General features: G+C 37.8%; 1 protein-coding gene across 1 annotated transcript in view; it reads right to left on the bottom strand.

Annotated features, from left to right (window-relative positions):
* Window positions 1-7,504: 7,504 nt before the first annotated feature.
* Window positions 7,505-23,739, bottom strand: part of LOC122797739 (solute carrier organic anion transporter family member 5A1-like) — a 253,300-nt gene continuing 237,065 nt past the window's right edge. The window contains exon 4 of the mRNA XM_044066263.1: window positions 7,505-7,713. Coding sequence (XP_043922198.1) covers window positions 7,505-7,713 — 209 coding nt within the window. The remainder of the gene's footprint in view (window positions 7,714-23,739) is intronic.

Below are 23,739 nucleotides of genomic sequence, written 5' to 3'. Positions count from 1 at the left end.
CCCCGGTGATCACTCCAGTGAATCTACTCGACAGAGGTACTGGGAACTAAGGTCGGGTGGCACGATGCCAGGGTAATCCTATGGGCTAGGCTTGTAAAGGCTCTAGGGCCATTAGCCTAGTACACACCTATGAACCTATGAAAATGTTTACAAAAAATGGGCTACATAATCAAATACAGTCTGTTTACAGACTCCCAGTATGGTCTTAAGTCAGGTTGTAACACTGTAACAGCTATCTATACAGTCATTAGCACAATTTACTCCAGTACGAAAGCAGTAAACATGACAGCAGAGATCATCACCAATATAATGAGGGCTTTTGAATGCATAGACCACCTTATCTTCTTTTTGAAACTAAATAAATAAATAGGGGTTTAGCAATGAATGGCTTCAGTACATCCTTGAAAATCAGCCTTTCAATATTCAAAGCAGAAACCAGCTGTTGCAGACTGGAACTTTCACAGCAAATGTACCACAAGGCCTGGCTATAGGATCGATACTTCCTCACTTTTAAAAGACATAATATCAACCATACCACCTAACTCAATAGCCTTCTATGCAGATTATATCCTCCTATATAGATATGGCCCTGCAACAAAAGAAGTAGAAATAAAACAAAAGCTAAAGAAGTACAAACAAAACTAAAGATTTTAAGTAAATATGTTAACTATTTCATAAGACATAACTTAACACTGAATATTGCTAATGCAACCAGCATGCTCTTCGAAACCAAGCAGAAATTAATTAACAATGTACTTAACATGGCAGACTCGCACACTAGTGATTTATTTATTTTATTTAGCATTTGAATATTGGGATAGTCTGACTGGGATGAGTTGCGTACCACTTTTCAGCGGAGACCTGGGAAGAAAATCACCAACAAAACAGTAACAAAATCACTCAAGTAAAATGTTACAAATATTGAGTACTGCTCTTAGCTCTACCCATAACTTTTCTCCACTACATATAAGTAATAACAGACAATACCTTTCATCCTCTATGTGCAAGAATTCTGGGTAAAGCAAACAATAACTTAGGACAAAGGCTTAAAAATAGGGAGAATGTTTAAACATTGTTCTTATGAACTAAGGAAGTCGACAGAATAAAAGGGGTTACATTAGCATGCATTTTCTATAGCATATGAGTTCTGAAACTTAAACAGCTGATATTACATTATCATTTCAATCTTCACTGGATTTGCCAGAAAAACACAAACTGTATGAGGAACATGCCAAATATACAAGACAGAAATCTGGACATTCTGTGAACTTCTGGACAATGGAGAGGTATGCAGACAAAATCATCAGACAACTAAAAGAATGCTATTCCACATCAAATCACCAAAGAATCAAGAAATACTGTAGCAAAAAAATTCTAATTCCTATATTGGAACATGACCTACCTTGAACCACCTTAAACTCGCCTTCCAACACAAAAATACTATAAACTGAAAAAAAGTCACATATTCTCCCTGTTTTCTCTTCCTATCCCTTCTCTAATTTCTCATCTTATACTTTATCATTTATCATCTCCTCTCTCTTCACCTCTTTCCTCCTCCCAACTTGCCTTCATTGCTATACGTATTTTTTACCAAACAAATTCATTACACACTTCTTTCTCTACATCTCACCCTATCTCCATCTTTCATACTCTGTCTCTCCTATATCTGTATGTATAACCATTATCATATCTACTTTCCTTTAATTGTCTTTCACCACTACTTATATGCCATAATGATACAATACTTTCTGCACTTCTGTCCATGATGTCTTTCAAAATGCGTAACCCATTTTCAATACTTTGGACGTATAACTGGTATGTAAGCCCCCATTTTATACCTATGTAATTGCTATGTTGTTGCTCTAATAACTGTCTACACATAGGCTGTATTTGATTATTTTTGTTTATCTTAGGCATTTTTATTATCTGTTTGTATCTGTGGAGCTTTTCTCCATGGGCCTGCACTGAAAATGGGTACTTTACACCCAACTGGACTTCCCCAACAAGCAAATGTTAAATTATAGTGAACAGAATCTTTCACCAGAGTGTGAGTTTCTTAAAAAAGCAGATGGCTTCCTGTCACAGCACAGGGATTCCATAACAAAAATACTTCTCCACTTTTTCTAGTAAACTATGCATCAAAGTGTCTCCGCAAAAACTCTGGGAAACAAATAATACAACACTAACAGTAGTTTGGCCACTATTTGGAAAATCAATAGGAAAAAAGGGTTACTAGAAAATAGTTGCAGCACAACTGAGCCATGTCTAATCCACATTAAAACAGAATCCAATTAACTGTCCTTCAGAAAGAAACTGAGAAGCCACCTCAAAGAAACATACAGATGTAGCTGTCTTATTAATACCTAGCTCAACAGGATTTACACACTATGGATAATGCCCTCTTTCACTTTAGCTAAAAAGCAGATTTGAAGGAAAAATAACAAACTAAACTTAGTTAAATATGTGAACTTGCAAACTGACTAATTTTGACAAAGTCTGTTTTGTCACATAACAGACAACAAATAATCTGTGTTTCAATAACTATAGGCAAATCTGTTATCAAGTTACATAAAACTGAGTAATCTGTTCTCAGTATAAGTGCACAGTATCTCAGGTGACAACTCTCGATAGCCTGCCTTGCGTTCCTGGTACAGTAGTAGACAATATTGTCATTCTCAGCCTTTAATGTTTACCTCAGTGTGACAAATGCAAATACTGCCAGCCCAGCTATCTGGAATTTTGCAAATAATTCTATGTTGTTTATGAATATTGATATGATTTCTACATAAGTATATGTAAAATACTGAGCTAAAAATGTAACTACAGCATGCCCTATTGGAAAAGAACAGGAATGTACCTGCACTATTGTGACTGTGTAGAAGTATATGTTTAATGGAAACTGGAACACAGGAAGTTAACTTGAAAAAATTCAGAGAAAATAGTTGAAATTAAATTGTTTCACAACCACATAATAAAAGAGATGTTATCTTTCAGTTTCAGTGCAGTAGTAGACACAATGTCTAGAGCTAGAAGTTTTTTGTATTGTCTTGAAAGAGAAGTAATTACTAGGTTTAAGATGTAGAATTGTTTTACTGTTTTATGACTTCCAAGATCTGCAAACATCTGAGAAATATATATTTTTCACAGGGAGATGCTAAAATTGTGACAAAGGGGGTTTAGCTTGGGAACTGAAGTTAGGTGACAAAAAGGTGATGTCATCCAAGCTAACCCAGCAGCAATATTTGATATTAATTTAAGAACTCTCTCAGAGAGAGACTGTGCATTTTGTGTTTTGTCTTTGACTTAACAACAGCTGGAAACATACACTCACCTCTGCACTTGTCTTGCTGTAAGTAAGTTTTTTGGGCACAGTAACTCTTTTACATTCAGATAGGAATAGAGTAAAGTGTAGCTTAGATGTTTTCTTTATTTATATGAGACTGTCCTGCAATGTTGTTTTAAATATTTTCTGTGATTTTGAACTCTGATGTAACTGATTACTTACTAAGTTATATCTTGTTCTTTTATTATTTATTATTAAATATATTCAAACCTTTTAATTGTGGCTAATCTGTTTAGAGATATTTTTATCTATTAGCGTACTTGCATATCTATTTTGTGACACTGTACAGGCCATTCCTAAATACCCTTGCTCTTGGTCAGACTACTATTTGGATTAATAGTAACATTACACAGTAGGATTGGACACCCTTTGCTAAGGGCCTTAAAGTAGCTGATAAGAGTTGGCTGGTGGCAGTGAAAACTACCTTATAGTCTGGCCAGAAGGTGGCATAGCTAATAAACCTGTGCCAGCCTTTCTCAGGTGTGTGTGTGTGTGTGTGTGTGTGTGTGTGTGTGTGTGTGTGTGTGTGTGTGTGTGTGTGTGTGTGTGTTTGTATATAAATCAAATCTCAATGAGTGTGTGTGTGTCAGCTACTTGGACAGGGACACGAAGCACTGGTTGGATAGAGAGGGTACTGGAGATCTTGGTTTGGCCACTCAGCTGAGATCTCAACCCTATAGTTGTGTTAGTGGGGAGTCTTATTGGGGATCTGGAGAAAGAGGGAGAAGCCAGCCGCAGACTGACTGTAATCTTTGTGTGCTCTTAAGGAAAATTGCACTTTACTGTGTGTGTACTTATCATCCCCCCAGTGTGTACATTCCGCACTGTTGCCAGTGATGAGGACTGGGTTTCCTTGATTACTGGGCCAGTGCAGGGGCATCACACCCAGTTCTAAGTCTCAACTCTATACAGGTGTAAACCTAGTGGGTACTGTCATTTCCTTATAATTGTTAAGTTTACAATGACATATTGTTTTATGATTTATACAAAACATCTTGCAATTTTGACCTATATATAACGTAGCCTGGTATTTTCTAACATTGCATATGTATGTGTCAGTTTCCACACATTTGACATCCAACAAAAATCCTGTTCTTCTGTGATGCATATAGGACATCTTCCTGTGTCTTTATTTTACATGTACATGTTGACTTCTTAATGTGTGACATTCTGTATGAATCATATGTATATTTTTCATTTCTAAGGTACCCAGGTCATGCCAGAAAAGGTCCTTGGTCAACCCCTCCCCCCCGTTTGCTATCAAAATAAATAAATGCATTTCTAAACTGATCCACCTTAGTCACCAAGGGCTGCTGCATGCTATGTGCAAAAAAAATAAAAATAGGTACAATACTTCACTCAAAGTAACTGACAATATCCATGTTTCTGTCTATATTTGAAAAAATCAAATGCTAGAAAATTACAGATTCTTGAAACTCAAATGCAAATGTCACTCGGAGGTATCAGTGGATTATGAAATGTATTTTACTGAATGTGTGAGTTCTAGTATGCTGAAAATCATGAAAATGTACCATTTAATTTCAAATATTAATTTTTTTCCAGAGAAGCATTTTTCTAAGCCTGGTCTTAGATTCTGCACCAACTCAGAATTAACTGTTGATTCTAAGACCACCACTTTATTTAATGGAAGGCAGTCTAGGAACACTGGTTCATTAAACTTAGGGTCAAAAATGGTATCACCCATCCAATTATCAAATCTAATTTTAAAACTTTTAGGTCAAGAGATATTTGTGTACAGTTGGGTAGAAGGTTCTGCAGTTTGGTTATTACCTGAGTTATATAACTGTGTCTCAAGAGTTCTACTACGCTGCTGCTGCTGTGTCTTTCGGCTTTTCCCGGTTAGGGGTCGCCACAGCGGAACTCCGGTCCGCTAATGATTGGTAGTTGATTTTTACGTGCTGAGTTATCAGCCCTGACGCACAACCTTCAACGAAGGTACATCCATTCACGCATGTCTCCAAGCAGAAGACGCTCTAGCTGAGAATCGAACCAGACAGCGTCTTACTGTGAGGCAACAACGCTACCACACCACCACCGTGGGTACTGATATGATATAGTTTAAATGATCACACCTAGGCACACAAGAGTCAGTCAGAAAAGTCATTAGAAAAGGAAATACTACCGATTGCCTGTAACACCTTGTCCCCTAAAATGAAAAGAGTACAGATTTAATGTCAAACTATAAGTCTGGTATTTCATGAAGGAATCTTTTTAGTAAATTTCTGTAAAACTGACTAAATCAAATTGAGCTGACTCATACATAAACAAAATATATTATTATTATTATTATATTTCAATATGGGATCGATACACATAACATATAAATGCACTAGAGTAAGCAAGTCTCTTAAAGATTGTGACTTAAAGATACAACCCATTACTTCATTTCCTAATACTAAAAGCATATGAAAAGAATGAAAGATCAGATGAAATAAAAATGTCTAAGTCTTTATATCCTTTAACTCCTTCTAGTATAACATTCTTTAGTACTATTTCTGGTAAAAGTGTTGGCCTACCAGAATACAAGACTTCACACTTATTACTAGTAGAAGTCAAATTTAGCTCATTGGTCTATGTATAAAAATGAATTAAAATGTATTTAATTGTAGAGATGTCCCATCACTCCAAAATAAAGCCATATTTACAATCGTCTGCATGTTTTGCTTGACAGAACTTCTTGTTAATTTGACTAGTTGATAATACTAAGCTGAGCAGAAAATGGCCCAGTACAGAGACCTGTGGTAAACCAGAATAAATTGAAAGATATTCAGAACATTGCCCTCTTATTGAAACACAGTGGGTATGAACAGTCAGATAAGAAATAATCCAGTTAATCAAAAATGGGCTAAACACATGAAGTTTTAGTGACTTTATTATGGAGTCATGAGAGATGGTATCAAAAGCCTTTGCTAAGTCAATGTAAATGACACCAACAGATAACAATTCATCTAAAGCTAACTTTACTTGATCATTAAGTTCTAGTAAGTTAGTGAGAGTTGATCTTCCATGAGTAAGCCCATGTTGGTATAAGTCAAGCTTGCTTGAATGAATACTTGTATCAGATAGTAATCTTAGCAATGCTTGTTCAAAACATTTACAGAGGACTGATGTCAAATCCTTTTCCAGCTGATTTTAATTTCTCCTGCAGGACTTTGCTTGGCAGACCACCTTTTAGGTGTTGGGCAGCAGAAACAAAGTGTCTTAGCTAGCAAACATATCGTGCATTAGTGTTTGTCATTCAGTGGGGCCACTGAGCCTACTTTACGTTGTCAAAGTGGTTACTTTACCCACACATGTATCCATTTACTCCTTTTCCTTCTACTCTCACATAGTTTCCAGGTAGACAAATTACTGATGTACGACTGATGCATATACGCTTGCATTTTGCACATATATCTTGCCTGCAAGCACAAGGGTGAGAGATGAGAGGCCAGTCGATGTGGCAGCACTTGCCAGGGAGCAGCAGCAGATATCCTGCCTTCCTCCTCCTACTAAGTGGAACTATCAATTTAGCACTCAGCCTCTTCTTCCTCAGCTAGTTCTGTGACATCACATGTAGAAATGCAGCAGAGAGAAAAAGCACAAATGAACATCATATTCTTGACCCGATAGACCTGTTCTACTCTTGTCCAGCAATGAAGGTAAGTCACACTCTGGTAATGTCATGTCTCAGAGGGTCTGACAGTGAAAGATTATTTGTAAATTACTGACAGTAATGACATAAGTCATGCCCCATCAAATGCATGAATTAACATAGCTAAAAAAACTGGTCTTTGTTTTAATCACATAATATAGAAAATGTACCTATCTGCAATAACACCTTCAGATACACTCACATGCTTACAGAGCATGCACACACACACACACACACACACACACACACACACACACACACACACACACACACACACACAGACACACACACGCACACACACGCACACACACACACACACACACACACACACACACACACACACACACACACACACACACACACACAGACACATACAAACACATGCACACACACACTCACGCACACCCAAACACACCTACACACACACACACACACACACACACACACACACACACACACACACACACATGCGCAGAAAAAAACATAACTATCATCTTATGAATAAGTCATGGAAATATACTTTCCAATAGCCTCAACGGTAATGTCTTACCCGTGTATATGCTTGCACTGGAAGCTGGAATGCCAAACTGAGACTCGATGAACTTAGGAATGAAGGTAATAAAAGCAGTAACAATGGCACTCTCGGCTGTGTATGATAAACTCACAAACAGGAATGTCATGTTGCTTAAGATCCTGACAGCTGCTCTGGGAAGGTCTACAAAATGATAAAAAAACACAGTGATGAATGCAAAGCAATGAAGATGTATTAAATAAATGCACTTTTAATCTGCTATGCAATGGGATTAATGCAATGCCATTCCCTGAACATTAAATGCCATTTTCTGTATACTAAAATGTAAAGAATAATGTATGGGTGAACACACACAACACCTTTTGCTTTTAGTAGGAAGCATAGTAGCATCTTATACACCATAAGAGTGAAACTCAGGTGGATCTTACTCTGATCTAGTTCCAAGACTCAAATTTAATTGCAGAATAAATTGTTTATTTTCAGATTGATTTTTTTTAGTACATAATACTGCAGAAAGAACTAAGAAATAGAGATATGCACTAGTATAGAGAGAAGATGAGAAGTTGGAGGTGAGAAAACAAAATAAATGCTTTTTTTATATGTGCAGTTCTGCACATAATTATAATGCAGACTTTTATATGGAATAATGACAGAGACTCTAGGAGGCAACCTTCATACTGCAATAGCACAACTACAGAAGCACACTGTGTTAATGGCAATAAGTGTGAGTGGGATGTACACACAAAGAGTAGCACAGGCACATGAGTATAGCATGAACATTGCTATAATGAGGGTGGGATATGTAAAAGATCATTTCAAATGCAAGCAGACAAGTTTAGAAGATCTACAATTTTTCAGCAGCCAGTGATTTACTTACCAAGTTAACACAATGCACAAACCATGATGTGACACTTGCAGAATTTTTCAATTAGTGTCATAATTGTTATTATTCTGAGCCCACATCCATTTGCAACAATATTCCGCTAAACTTCTCCCATTTAAACAAGAAATCTGATCACAAAGGTTGACGTGGTCACAATATTCATCAGCATAACTAATTAAAACAATAAATGCATGTCAACAAACAAAAAAAGAAAGAAGTGACAGGAAATGGGGAGAGTAAAAAGCTAGAATCTTACCAAACCACACAATTCACCTTGTGTTGTTTTATAACAAACACCAGCACTGTTTGAGATCTTTAAAAAGTGCACAATAAAGTTGGCTTAGAAATGAAGGTAGCACTTAGACTACAATCCAACATAACATAACATAACATAACATAAATATAATATAACATAACATATAACATGACATTATGTAATACAATGGAGCAAAGCGAATGAAAAAATAAAATAACTATATCAAGTTGCTTTAATTTAGCAGCTGTCTTTCCAAACTATTGCACAACACATATTTTTTATTTTATATCAGTTTTCTAATTTAATTAAGATCTCTTTCCATATCTATATTCAAAATAGCACTGTCCAAAACACTAAAAGGATTAGCAAACCTTTCCTTAAAGAATATATCCCCTCCTCCTTAACAGCTTTATCCTCAAGGACAATGCAAATTACACCATTTTCCTTTTGTACCTTTTCTTTCCCTTTAGCTTAATAATGGTATCAGAGCAAATCACATGACTTGTGTACTTACAATAGATCCTGCATTCATGCTATCCGTTTTTGCAGCCCTTCCCTGGACCTTCTCTATTTTTGTGTTTAATTCAGAATGGACTCCACAACTGCATTCAATACTCAGAGTAAGGTCTAACCAAAGCTCTAGACAAAACCAAAAGCATTTGTCCATAGAATCAACACCTATCAACGTACACAACCATAACAGCCTTGGCAGTTGCTTGTACATACTGACTCATAAGAAAACATCCAAGCAATCCAAACCTCCCCCTAAAATCCTTTTGGTCTCTGTAAACACTTCCCACCTAGACTATATTTTGTACAGTTATTTTACAAATAGAAATGTATTATTCTGCATTTTGTATAATTAGTAATTAACCACCGTCTCTTTGCCCATATCTGCAATTTTTCTTAAGACCTCTGAAGACTAAGTCCTCAGTCTATAAAGCTAAAATGTTATTTCACTTTCATGTACACACACATACACACAGTGTATAGATACGTGTGTGTGTGTGTGTGTGTGTGTGTGTGTGTGTGTGTGTGTGTGTCTCTCTCTCTCTCTCTATATATATATATATATATATATATATGTATATGTATGTATATATATGTGTGTATATATATATATATATATATATATATATATATATATATATATATATATATATATATATACACACATACATACTTGTATATATATATATATATATATATATATATATATATATATATATATATATATATATATATATACATACACATAAACAAAACACACACACACACAGGTTGATTGGTACTTACTGGTTATTGATCTCTGATCTTTCATTTTAAGTATGGATAAGCCAGGCATAAGCAGAACATTTACTTATTGTCCGTACCCATAAGGAGTTGATTTGTGGCTACCTATCTATTCATCCAGATTATGTTTAAATAGAGTAAGAGAAGTACTTTGCTTCATATAAAGAGAAAATGATTCCAAAAAAGTCTCTCTCTGTTATACACATCTTTCCATCTAACATATTCGACTTATGTTGTAAAAGAGATTTAGATCTCCTGAGCAAGTGTTTATAAGCTTGCAGTGAAAAATCACTATCTTACAACAGTGGATAAGTGGAGATTATAGGACAGTTCATAGTCTACATAGGTCCCAGGTCCTTAACTACTAGGTCATGTTTCAGGGGTGTATTATCAATGTGACAGTTACAAGGGACTTCTTGCTTGCTAAAAGATGCTATTATATATTTCTTAGCATTCAGATTTAGTCTATGGTTTTGACAGCAGCTATTTGTTTGGGGAAGACGCTCTTTGAGGATCTTGAAGTCCTATTGGGAGTTTATGAAGGTACCAAGTTTACAGCCAACTGCAAGCTTGGTCATCCATAAAGCCTCAACATTAAATTTGACCTCTCGAAAGTAAATGCCAAAGAAGAGTGGTCTAAGGACTGAAGCATGGGATACACTGCTAATGGCAGGTCTATTGGAGGAGGACTTGCTGCCCACAATAAATTCCTGGGTTCCATATGTGAGCCAATTTGCTATCCAATGAGTTACACAGGGAGCAACATTTGGCTGGAGTAGTTTACCTATGTACCTGAGTGTGGGATGGTGCCAAATGCCTTCGCAAGGTCTAGATATGCAGTGTGTACTGACTTACCCTCATCCATTGCTCCAGTAACCTTCTTGAAGAAGTAATTCAGGTTAAACAGGCAGGATTTGCACTTAAGAAAACTGAACTGGCTTTGGTCAAGAGTTTGTAGGTTACCCATGTCCTTATTTATTAATTCTTTAATGATCCTTTCCATAGTCTTACAGATGAGGTTGGTCAGACTTATGGATCTATAATCTCCTGTGTCCATTGATGCCCCACCTTTGTGCAAGGGGAATTCAGAATTCAGTTGCTGTCTTGCATTCATCTAGCAAAATGCCTGTTTGGGTGTTGACATTGAATAGGTGGTGTAGGGGTGTGACAGGTCCTGTTTCAGGCTGACCAGTAAGTAGCACAATATTTCATCTGGCCCCTCAGATGCAGTGCTCTTGCCTTGGATAATGCTTTGAAGACACATTCATGGAAAATTTAGGAGGATATAGATAAGGCTATGAGATCTGGGAATTCAGGTGGAGAGTGGGGTTGAGGTTAGAGCTAAATTTATCCACAATAAACTGGCTATGTCCTCTGGGTCTCAATAAGTGATACAATTTACTATTAGCTCAGCACAGTACTGGACATTGTTTCTAAGGTTTTTAACATAGTTAGAAAGGCTTTGTGGTTGTCCTTTACATGGCTGGAAATTTTTATCTCATATCGGTCTTTGGTTGATTTGATCAGGGTCCAGAGTTCCCTAATAAGTTTATCAAGAGATTTATTTTTGCATATTGGGAGTTATATTTATTTTATATACAATGAGCTCTTTTATTACAGAGCCTGTTTATATTTGGATTCCACCATAAGGACTTATTTTTGAATCTGGCATTGTATTTACTTTGGAGGTAGACAGAAACATCTATGCAGCTATTCACATGTGCATGGAAGTTGGCAGTAAAGGATTCAGCATAAGCAGTGAGGTCATCAGTTTGGAAAGTGATCTTGAATTTAGCTGGGTCATCACTCAGTTTTAGTTGATTAGCCTTGCTATAATCTCTGAAGACCATGTTAGTGAAGGATGCTTCTGGTTTCAGCCAAAAGGTTATTGTGACAAATGTGTGGTCAGATTTGGACAGGTAGGGAATTACAATTGGTAGGCAGCCCATGTATCCTAAGCTGGACAGGAACAAGCCTAGTATTTTATTTCCCATGGTTGGGGTACAGACTAACTGGTTCATAGAATTTGTATTGATGAGGTCCAGAAATCCAGCATTGGCTGAGGGGGGGATATATATAGGTTCTTATAGTTAGCCATGATATGATAAGGGTTTTTTTTAATGGTAAGCTGGACATGGAGAGTACCAGATTGTTATCTTGTCTAACTAGTTTGGAGGTGAAGTCTAGTGATGTGGACCTAAACGTCTGATAGGCATTGAAACCTTGCAATAATGGGGTGCTCTCAATGGTTTAGAACCAGGTCTCTGCATCAATGCTTGTAGATACTGGAATTTTTTCTTAAGGTTACTATTATTGAGCAACAATACATTTATGTTATATAGAGTGTGTTTTGTTATGTTGGAAGCTTTTGAGAAATGACATTACCTAAAAATAGGCACTATGAGGGTGGAGAAAGCCATGGGGGATAGGTACATCCCTAGCAAAGCAAATAAGATGGTCTACGATCTCTTCCAGGCTGATAAATTTGACCCCCTTTAAATAACAACAGAAGCTAAACCAATTGCTGAAGTCAATATTTTTTTGTTCATATTGCAGCATCATTTATATATATGCACATATAAATAATTTAGTTTTATTTACATCATGTTGACTGGTTTATTCCCCATGAGCCAATGACCTCTATTCAGGGGAGACCTGAGGTTGCATTCATACTGAATAGGGGAAATTTGGCCACTGCAGTGGAGACCTTTCCCTATTCTTTTTGATAAGTGATGTGGAATATTTTACATACACCTGAGCAATGATCAGCTCAGGCAGATGGGCTCACAGTTTAATCTTTCATATGTAGGATGGAGCACAGAGCAATGGCTAGCTTGGGCAGATGGGCTCACACTTTAATCTTTCATATATAGGATGGAGCACAGAGCAATGGCCAGCTCGGGCAGATGGGCTCACACTTTAATCTTTCATATGTAGGATGGAGCACAGAGCAACGGCCAGCTCGGGCAGATGGGCTCACACTTTAATCTTTCATATGTAGGATGGAGCACAGAGCAATGGCCAGCTCGGGCAGATGGGCTCACACTTTAATCTTTCATATGTAGGATGGAGCACAGCGGGCAGATGGGCTCACACTTTAATCTTTCATATGTAGGATGGAGCACAGAGCAATGGCCAGCTCGGGCAGATGGGCTCACACTTTAATCTTTCATATGTAGGATGGAGCACAGAGCAATGGCCAGCTCGGGCAGATGGGCTCACAATTTAATCTTTCATATGTAGGATGGTGCACTCAGGAGTGCAGCACCCCTTTAAGCTGCACTACAGAGTCAGTACTGGAAAATTAATCCAGCTACCTGGTGTGGGAATAGAGCCTAAAGCTTTTAGTTCTCCTAGCACCAAAGGTGAGTGTGTAACCTGCTGAGATACTGACACTGCACTCACAGAGTTATATAAGATTATATTCACTCTCCCAAACTGATTGGGATCAAAACATGCAATACAGAACACAGTCCAACAAAATTAAATTCAACAGCGAACCTCCAAATTGGGCTTTAGCATGGGTCTTGCAGGGAGGCAGGTCCATTTCCTTTCAGTTAATCAGGTTTCTATGAACTATGATCAATCACAATCCATTCAAGACAGGACACCACTACAAATAATAAATACAAACATACAGATACAACAGATGGAAATATATATATATATATAAATCAAGAGAGAGGGAGGTGAGAGTAATAGACTGATACATAAACACATACAGTTATAGACAAAGATGTGTAAACACACAGACACACACACACACACACACACACACACACACACACACACACACACACACACACACACACACACACACACACATAAAATGTAGTGTTTTCTAAATCTAATAATTTCTATGTGTAGATGGTCATGGAGCTCCACTAATCTAATTTTCATATTCACTGACTATTTAACTTCACTCTTTGAGCCATCTTTTTATCTTGCATACTGCCATCTGCCTGCCCAGATTAAGCTGTTGTTTGTGCATGTTAAATTCTTAAAACTCTAACACAGACAAATTTTATGTGATCCTTTCATAAAACTACGAATGTTTTCTTTGTCAACACCACTAATCCATGCTGACTTTCATACATTAGATTATTTTATAGAAGAAATTATTGTAACCATGATTTTAATATTCTTTTATAACCATGCATATCACTGGGGATAGAATTGCTGTTTCCTATGGGAAAAATGTATGGCAAAATGTTTTTAATTTCCTTTATTTGTTGCATAAAACAATTATTATGTATATATATGAAACACCTTAGCATTATAAGAAATAACAGAAAATAACTGAAATACTGCAGAAGTGCTCTCTTACTGTGACAGAGAAGGGAAGACCAGCATTTTGCAATGTTTGCAGTGAGATTTCTGCTTATGATCATTCACAATTTTATTGATTCTTTTAGAATCTGTACTGTATTTTCTTCTGCCTAAATAATGGAGCAAAAAAAAAGAAAACAAAAAAAAAACAAGAAACACTCTTTCCAATAGGCTACTGGGAGAAAGTTTTCAACACAGGGACTACTGCTCTTACTTGCAAAAATATTTCCTTTTTATTGACTTAAATGAAGTGGTATATATAAAATATCTGTTTTATTCTTTAAAAGCACTGACTATATAAATTAATACAACTGTACAGTCCTGTATCATGATCATTTTTAGATGTTAAGTAAACAAAAGGTGTCTAGCCATACTACAATTATCCTGATTTACATACACATGGCTCCGAGACTCCTAGCTGTGGCTACATGACACTCTTCGGTTTTACCTTCTTGTTTAGTCAGACACCCAGCATACTGTTTATTCAGCAATGTGTTAATAAGTAGGTGCAACCATTACACTTGCCAGCATATACAAAAGTAAAACCTTTCTAGTCATAACCCCTGTATTACATACTGGAAATAACATGTTATCACTTCATGATATTTAAGCTGTTTTATACCCTAAGGACAAGGAGAAAGTAAAGGTTAGCTGCCTCATTTTGAGTGACAGGCTTTCAGCACCTCTTGTCTACCAACTTTTTGAGCACACAGACACATCAGAACTCTGTTCTAAAACATATCAATTTAGCAGAAGCACACGTGAATGCATGATAAAAGAGAAGACAGAGGGATCTGCTGATGTGATGTTGACTGTTGATCTTGGAGGACATTGCACCATGACTCCAGCTAGTTGTTATACCAGATCACTTGATATTATGTCTGTTATATGTTACTCAACAGAATATCAGGCACTAGTTTTATGCAAAGAATCACTACTCATTTGTAGAATGCTTTAAACATTTAACAGATCACAGTGGTTAAAATTAAAGTATAGCATAATGCTTTTCTCCATGTTCTCTAAGAGTCAATATGTTTACTTATTCAAAAAGTCCTTACTCATCTGCATTAACCATTTGGAAATTGCCAACATTTCCCACCATATGAGTTTTCAACTAGACGAAAGAAACTGGCTGAAGCCTCAACCAATTGGGAAACAAAGGCGTGGAAAGCAAACTATGCTGTACATCCATGTTGGGACTTTTTTCACCCACACTCTCCTTACTTATACATACTGACTCGACTGTCATTCATCTGCAGTTAAAATGATAAGAGAAATTACTTGCATCACTACAATCACACACACATCAACTGCACTGGCTGTAATTTTACAGATAAAAAATGATTGTTGAATTTAAAATCAGGGAAAGGAAACTGATAAATTTAAACTCATCCACATTACATTTGACCAAGTGTATAGTGACCTTTTCTAATGGTTATTTTGAGTCCTTGCTAAATTCTGCACAACAGTAATAAAATACAAAGTGGGTGCATAAAAGCTGCATGTGGATACTTGTACACAACCGACTCTTTATTTCTTATTTAGAACAAGGTAAATACAAGATACTTTTCTCTTCTTTTATGTCCACTGTCATAATGCATGACCAAAAATTCTGCTGTGAGACCAAAGAAATGATCAATCATATGGGCTTATCAGTTTCACTGACTCTCTGTTTGCTTTTGTTTATTGATTCTAATATTTAAGATCATAGGAGATTACTAGTCTAGCAACCCAGAGATCATTTTAAGCTTAGCTGTGTCATCTCATTGTAATACCATAGAAATGCTAGTCAATACCCAAGATTGCATTTAGTGATGACTGCCCATGTCCAGGAGTGTTGTGGGCTCTATCCCCACTAAGAATTTATGGTGCCCCATCCACTTGTCCAGGTTCCTCTTGAACAGTGTCATTGAGGTGCTCTGTTTCACAGGAACTGGTAGACTGTTCCAAAAACGTGGCAGTCACAGGGAGATAAATCTGTACCTTCAGCATGTCCTATTTAAGTCACAGGCCATATTTAGGACCCTGGGATGGGTAGCCCTTGTCCTGTTTGATTTACAGATATGCAGCAAGTTCATTAGGTTTAGGTCTTGGATTACTCTGTAGGCCATGTATAAGTCTCCCCTAAGAAGTCTGTATGATATGGAGTATAGTAAGAGGGACTTTAGTTGGTCTGTGTAAGTCACATGCTGGAACCCCTTGATCTTCTTTGTTAGAAACCTCTGAGGTCTCTCTATTTGCTGTAGATGCTTAGTATGGTACATGCCAAATGGGGTGTTATACTCAACTATGGGTAATTATGGATAAGTGCCATGTTTAGGGGAGTTATAACTTATTTTGCTCTTGGGGCGATCCCTTTACTAATCAAGTATGCTATGTAGAAAGCTTTCCTTACTACAGTAGACACATGGTGGTTGAAGTTAAAGTCGCAGTCAACTTGTGATCCCAGGTCCATTACCACTTCTTGGGTACTTAGGGTACTGTTGTTGATTTGATAGTGTGAAGGGACATTGTTTATGCTAAATGGAATGATGATGCCTTTCTTTGCATTCAGTTTGAGATTGTGACTAATACACTGGTCATCGGTCTGTGTGTGACCCTCCTGGAGTACACATACATCATTTGGGGATTCGATGATTGCACGTAGTTGGCAGTCATCAGCCATAACCCCTTAGTTTTGACCTGAACTTTTGAGAAGTATATACCAAACAGTAGGGGGGCCCAGTAATGACCCCTGTGGCACCCCACTGATAACAGGTCTGCTGGCTGATGTGGAGTTACCCACTTTGATAGTGTCTGTCTGGTTTGTGAGCCAGTTGGCAACCCATCTTATAAAGAAGGGGTGTACATTCAGTTTACTAAGTTTATCGGTAATGCCTGAATGTGGGATTGTGTCGAAAGCCTCTGCCAGGTCGAGATATGCTGCGTGCACAGATTTGCCCTTGTCAATGTCCTCGGTCACATTTTCAAAGAAATCCACCAGATTTAACACGCAGGATCTGCCCTTCATGAAGCCGAATTGGGTAGGATCCAGGGTTTGGCGATCACCTATGTCTTTATTTATGAGGTCCATAATTACAAGTTTCATGGCCTTACAGATGAGGCTGGTCAGGATTACGGATCTGTAATTCCCCAGGTGTGTTGCTAGGCCACCTTTGTGGAGGGGAATGACTGTTGCTGTTCTCCATTCGATAGGAACAAAGCCTGTAGTTAGGCTATGACTGAAAAGGGTACTTAGTGGTGATGCTAGTTCATTTTTCAGCTTGTTTAGAAGACAGCTTGGGATATCATCTGGTCCCATAGAGGCTGTGTTTTTTTGCCTTGGACAAGGCTTTGAGGACCTATTCTTCAGATATGTAGGTGAGGGGGAGTTTGGGGGATGGTTTCTTGTAAGTTAGGAGGGAATAAGGGAGAGATATTTTCACCAAACCTACCCACTAGCAGGTTTGCTATCTCTGTGGTGTCAGTGTGTGTGATACTGGGGCTGGGGCTTGGAATGCATTTATACCTTCACCTAGGAGGGTACAGTTTGCTTTGGTGAAGAGTTTTCATCTGATTTCATCTTTGTGAGTTCTAGTGTTAGTACCAGCTCGAAGGTGACTGATTTGTGGTCAGTTTTAACTAATGAGGGTCTGACAGTTGCAGCAGTGCATCTGGTTGACAAGTTGGTGAAGACCAAATCCAGAATGTTTGTTCCCCTTGTCAGGGTATGGACAATTTGTTCCAGGGCATTTGAATTAACAAAGTCAAGGAACTTTTGTGCTGGCGAGTTAGGGGTAGCATAGGTTTCCCAGTTGATGGTGGGATAACTGAAATCCCCAGTAACCAGTGTTTTTGGTACAATTTTGATTGTCTCCAGTTTGGTCAAGTAGGTTTTGTAGGTGTTGTGACCCATGGGGGGGGATCTATAGCCTAGACCTGGAGTAACTCCATGGAGTTGTCAAGTCTAACTACACAGGAGGTGAATTAATCTCTAATATAGATTAGAACACTGCCTCCTTTGGTTTTCACATGTTCATTTTGTGGTCGAAAGATGTGGAAGGCATTGTAGCCTTGCAAGGCCAGGGTACTCTTTGAGGTCTTGAACCAGGTTTCTGTGACTGCACAGACATCTTACATCTTCTAGTGGCAGAAGTGCTTCCAGGGAGGGCAGTTTTTGCTTTAATCTCCTAGCATTTAGCAGCATGACCATTATTTTGTCCTGATTGGTTAATTTTACATCAGTGATGTTGTTTTTGAGACCTTGCTTAAAAAAGGCACTATGGGGGAGGCAAGAGCCTTTGCTAGCAGCTGAAAGCCTGGAAGTGCCAGGTGCAAACCATCTCTGGCAATGCAGCGAGGTTTGCTGACCATGGCTTCCCAGGCTGACAGGAACTGGATCCCTTTGAATAACACCAAAAACTGAGCCAATTATTGAAATCAATCATTTTTTTGTTTATACTGTGGCATCATTCTAGGTGAGGGTAGTACGCTACTCAAGGCTAGGGACATACCTGCCTGGGACACACACTCAGAGACTTCAGTCATGTCTTTCTTCATATAGTCCAGTGAAGTATGTCTCAGTTCATTCACACCAACATGACCTATGACAGAGTCATAACAGTACTTGTTCCTGAAAGACCTGAGTGCATGCATGATCTGACAAATCCCGGCACCAGACAGGCATCTGACCATGACTTTCTTCTTGTCCAGTCTGGAGAGTGGGATATCTGTGTCTCTCACTACTGACTCTCCAATGACAAGAAAATGTGTTTTTTGAGTGTTATACCTTACTGGCTTGGTGGGTGAGACACTGGTGTTGCTATGTGTCATGGGTGCTGCGGGGAGTGTGTTAGTTGTAGCAGTCTTGTGTTTTGGAGGTCTGGTGTTTCAGTTAGCTTTTTGAGAGAAGCTCCGCATATGTAGATTTATGTGCTTGATGCGCACTATGTGTATGAGTAGTGGAATTTGTATGAGTACTGGTACTATGAGCATATGTAGTGGTGGGTGAGTTGGCAATCTTCTCTGTGTTACTGTTTTAAGTGAGAGAGAGCATGAATTCCAGATTCTTGGTGTAAATACATCTCTCGCACTCTGTACTAGAGTGTGTTATTAGCAGAGGAATGTATGTGTACATGAAGCAATTGCTACACTGTCTCAAGAGACCCAAGTCAACAAGATTGTCAGGAGAAACAAGGGTCGTCCAACTGTCCATAATGCTAGGTTGAAGACTGTTGTCACTAGGGGTGGCTGTTCATAATCAATCATGGAGGAGCTTAGTGGATGGATATTTCTGCCTGGGTTTTAGGGAAAATTTGTTGAATTTTACTGGCTTTGGCACACAACTGTGCAGCAGTGTGCAGTGTTGTTTTACATACAACAAGCAGAAACCTGTTCAAATACGGGGCATAAGTACCAGCAGCTAAAAACATGAAAAAACTTTAAAAAGATTCAAAAGGACCAATGAGGATGGTAATTCCAAGCACTAGACTGGCCTCTCTTTACCAGACAGGTCGCAATCAGCACAATTCTCTCACAAAAGTGTAGATAGGCCCCTTCCATTCCAAGATTGATTGGGAAATGTCCTCAGAACAAACAAGCCACTACAAACAGTTCTAGAGGCAGCACGCCTGTATCTGGATTATGCTACAGCTACTAGCTACGCTAGTTTCAGTGGAAAACACTACAGAATGTCTAAAAGAAAAGAAAAATAGCAGCGAGACACTAAAAATGTTTACAACAGCAGAAAATCAGCAGAGTCCCTAAAGAATCAGTTATTTAAACACTGATTGGCGTGAAAACCAGAACAAGCAGAACAGATAGCTTAAAAAACAGTGAAAATACCAGTAAATACTTAACAAACAGTGAAACTAACAAAAAACTTTGTAAACAGGGAAAACAGCAATACATTTTGATTTAACAGGCATAATAAAGCAGACAATTTCAGTACAACAGTGTAGTTTAGTACACAGTAAATAAATACAGTATAAAAGTAGGCAGCATGCAATACAAAAAGTGCAGTAAATAGTATAAATAAGCAAAAAAAACAACATCCAACGTATGGTTTTTTTGGAAGCTCAGAAGTCTCTAATCTGGTATCTCAGCTCAGAGATGTGGCTGATAGCCCACTTCAATTTAGCTCAGTACAAACAAGCAAAAAACAACTCAAATGCAGGGCCCTAAATACTAAAAACCTGAAAAAAAAAGTTTTAAAGTTTCAAAAGGACCAATAAGAATGCTTAAATACTTAAGAAGCATTGAAACTAACAAAAAAGCTTTGTAAACAGTGAAAACAACAATAACATTCAATTTATCAGGCACAGTAAAGAGGACAATTGCAGTACAACAATGTAGTTTAGTACACAGTAATTAAATACAGTATAAAGTAGAAGGCAGGTAATGAAAAAGTGCAGTAAATAGTATAAATAAGCAAAGAAATAGACAACTTATGTTTTTTGGAAGCTCAGAAGCCTCTAGTCATCTGGTATCTCAGCACAGAGTTGTGGCTAGTAGCCCACCTCAGTTCAGCTCTGTACAAACAACCAGAAACCTGCTGAAATGCACGGTCTAAATACCAAAAGCTAAAAACTTAAAAAAAAACTTTAAAAAGATTCAAAAGGACCAATGAGGATACTTATTCCAAGCCCTAGACTGGCCTCCCTTTACCAGACAGGTCCCAATCAGCAGAATTATCTCACAAAGGTAGGCCCATTCCAATCCAAGGTGGCCTGGAAAACATGCTCATAATATTAATAATAACAATACCTATTTGTTAACCAGGTAGGCCCATTGGACAATTAGTCCCTTTTCAGGGTCAGCTTAGGAGCAATGCCTTGTTAAGCAGCTAGCTCAAGGTCACTAAGCAGGCAAAGGAGGGCTGAAGGAATCAAACCCTGTAGTTTGGGAACTACAGCTCACAGCCTTAACCATCTGCACCGCCTCCCGCTATTAATATACACTTACCATATTTACACTACTAAAACTATGTGGAAGAATATATGTGCATTACTATATATATAGTATAAGTAACTGCAAATATGACATTTTCTGAACTCTTCTCAGACTCATTATATTCTTATCTGAAGTTTCTATAAAAGACAGTTAAAGCAGTATTGTTTTCACACATGTCCTGAAAACAATGAGATAGGATGAAAAGAACTCTGGTAAACAGCTTTTAAAAAACAGCATAACATTTAACCAGTTCACAAAGAGGAAGGTTGCTATGTGAAAATACGCAAAAGAAGCAGCAACAGCTTTTCGAGTCATTATCTGCAATCTCTTGATTTGAAAATTATCATAAATCATGATTCACAAATGGGCACCAGCATAATTCAACAATTATGGTTTGGACTTAAAAACTAATCCAAAAGAGTACAGATGCTTCTTTGCGAATAAATGTTTGTTGGTTCTGTTTTTTTGGTTTTTTTGGACAATGCCATAGCTTTTCATCTTTGAGAGCAGAGTTTATCTTCAAAGCAAACCACAGGTATCATCGATATCACGTAACAACCATCTCCTAGTCTTCAATGTTCACATCTAGTTTGCCTAAAGAGTGTCTTTTTATTTATTTTTATTCACACTTTGTTGTCTAGGTGAGTCCCATTAGGCTAGTGGCTTCTTTTCAGCGGAGACCCAAGGCGATACTCACACTAACTAGGGCAAATTAGGCAAGGATACCAGGGAACTTCCCCTACTCTTTTCAATAAATGCTGTGGGATCGTATCCACCTGAGCATCTTTTTTCACTTTCTCTCATCTCCACGGAATCTCTGACAATGATTGGGCTAGAAGTACAGAATATGTTTGGAAGCTGAGAGTATGACCTCTGAATACAGTGTGTAGTCTAATGGAAGTGAAAACCAAGGATAACTGCCTCAGTGCTGTTAGTGTGGTGTGCTAGTGTGGTAGTGTGTCTTTTCAACAACATAATAATGCCCTTCTTCCCCAAGTTATTCCTTATGGTAACTGTTGTACGTTTTCCTCTGCATGCCATTCCCCTTTTCTAACTTTGCTGTCTACGTTTCTCCTCAGTTAAATAATGACCTCGGTTTGCACATTGCTCTGCCGGTCTTCCTTGTCCTATTTCCCTCTGCACACAAGATACATGACATGCTTCACCTCATATGGGACTTTGTTAGCCTCATGTCTGCTTGGGCATGTGTTTTGTAACGTCTACCACTTCTCTCATGCACACTTACATAGTGACTTTTCCATTTTGCCTACATAATGACATATACTCTTATTACATGGCTACATTCATTTCTTATGCACTGCATTTCACCCACTACTAGTGCTGTGCAAGCCCTTGTTCATACCACAGAAGGAAATGCTGCATAATACTATGGGGGCCTTGAAATTTAGGGATGTACTGTTAGAAAGAACTGGTATATAAACCCGAATCTTAGCATGCAAACTGACACACACACACTGTTCTGATGTTAGATCAACCAAATTAACACAGTGCTATGCAATTTTACACATTTACCCTTTATATCCTTATTGGGTTGAATTAATCCATGAATGGCTTTCTCTGAAGTAAGAATTCATATTCCTTGCTACATTTTTAATCAATATGTTCTTCTAATTTTATTAATTTAACTACATGATAACTATTCCCACACAAAAATAATTATCTATCAAGTAGGTTGAATGTGGGGGTTTTTTTGCACTAACTTTACTAGGTAGCCATATCAAAATAGTTTTAATTGATCCACAATAAAAGAAAATCTTAAACTTCATGGGTTTTCATTCAAATACTGGAACTGTTTTACTTATCCCCCCCCCCCCCACACACACACACACACACCTACTCAGAGACATATTTTTCTCTTTTGAGTACAAACAATAACCTTCTTGCAGAAAACATACTAGGCTTAAATAATTCTAAAGCTATACTGCAGTCACATTAACAAGGTATAGGACTACATTCAGTGTTAGTCAGATCATTTATTCAGTCAAGTTCATTACACTGCTACACAGCAAAGGATTTTAAGGCTTCCTTAACTACATGTTCTGCCTAAAAGCATATTTAAGAGGTTTACCCTTGCAGCACCTGTCTAGCCAAGTCACTAAAATAAAAGGACATACCTTGTACTAGACAAGATTGTTTCCAAAACAAAGGTGCAGGTAAATGGGTACACTGGTAGGATTTGTCTGGTTGTCTCCACTAACACAGTACAGCATCAGGGAAATCAATAAATCAGTAGCTGCTGATGTAAGTCTGCAAAAATCAGTTTAGGTTTAGGTTTTCAGTCAGCTACACTACAGAAACCAGGAGACCCCACTAGAGATACCCATTAGTCCAAACTGCAAAATCCCTTACTTATTAGCCTAGACCCTAACAACTCACAATTCACAAAAGTGGCAGCAATCACATACATGGGAATTGTTACAAAAAGACAAAACCCAAATAGAGGAGGAAGTATGTCCAGTAACAAATAACACTAACTATCTGACAGATGGGCACAACA

The sequence above is a fragment of the Protopterus annectens genome, chromosome 3.part1 (assembly GCF_019279795.1).
Source record: "Protopterus annectens isolate FY-2018-M chromosome 3.part1, PAN1.0, whole genome shotgun sequence".
In the NCBI taxonomy this organism is placed as follows: Eukaryota; Metazoa; Chordata; order Ceratodontiformes; family Protopteridae; genus Protopterus; species Protopterus annectens.
The sequence above is the reverse complement of the archived record's forward strand: the minus strand, read 5'-3'. Positions and strand labels throughout refer to the sequence as shown.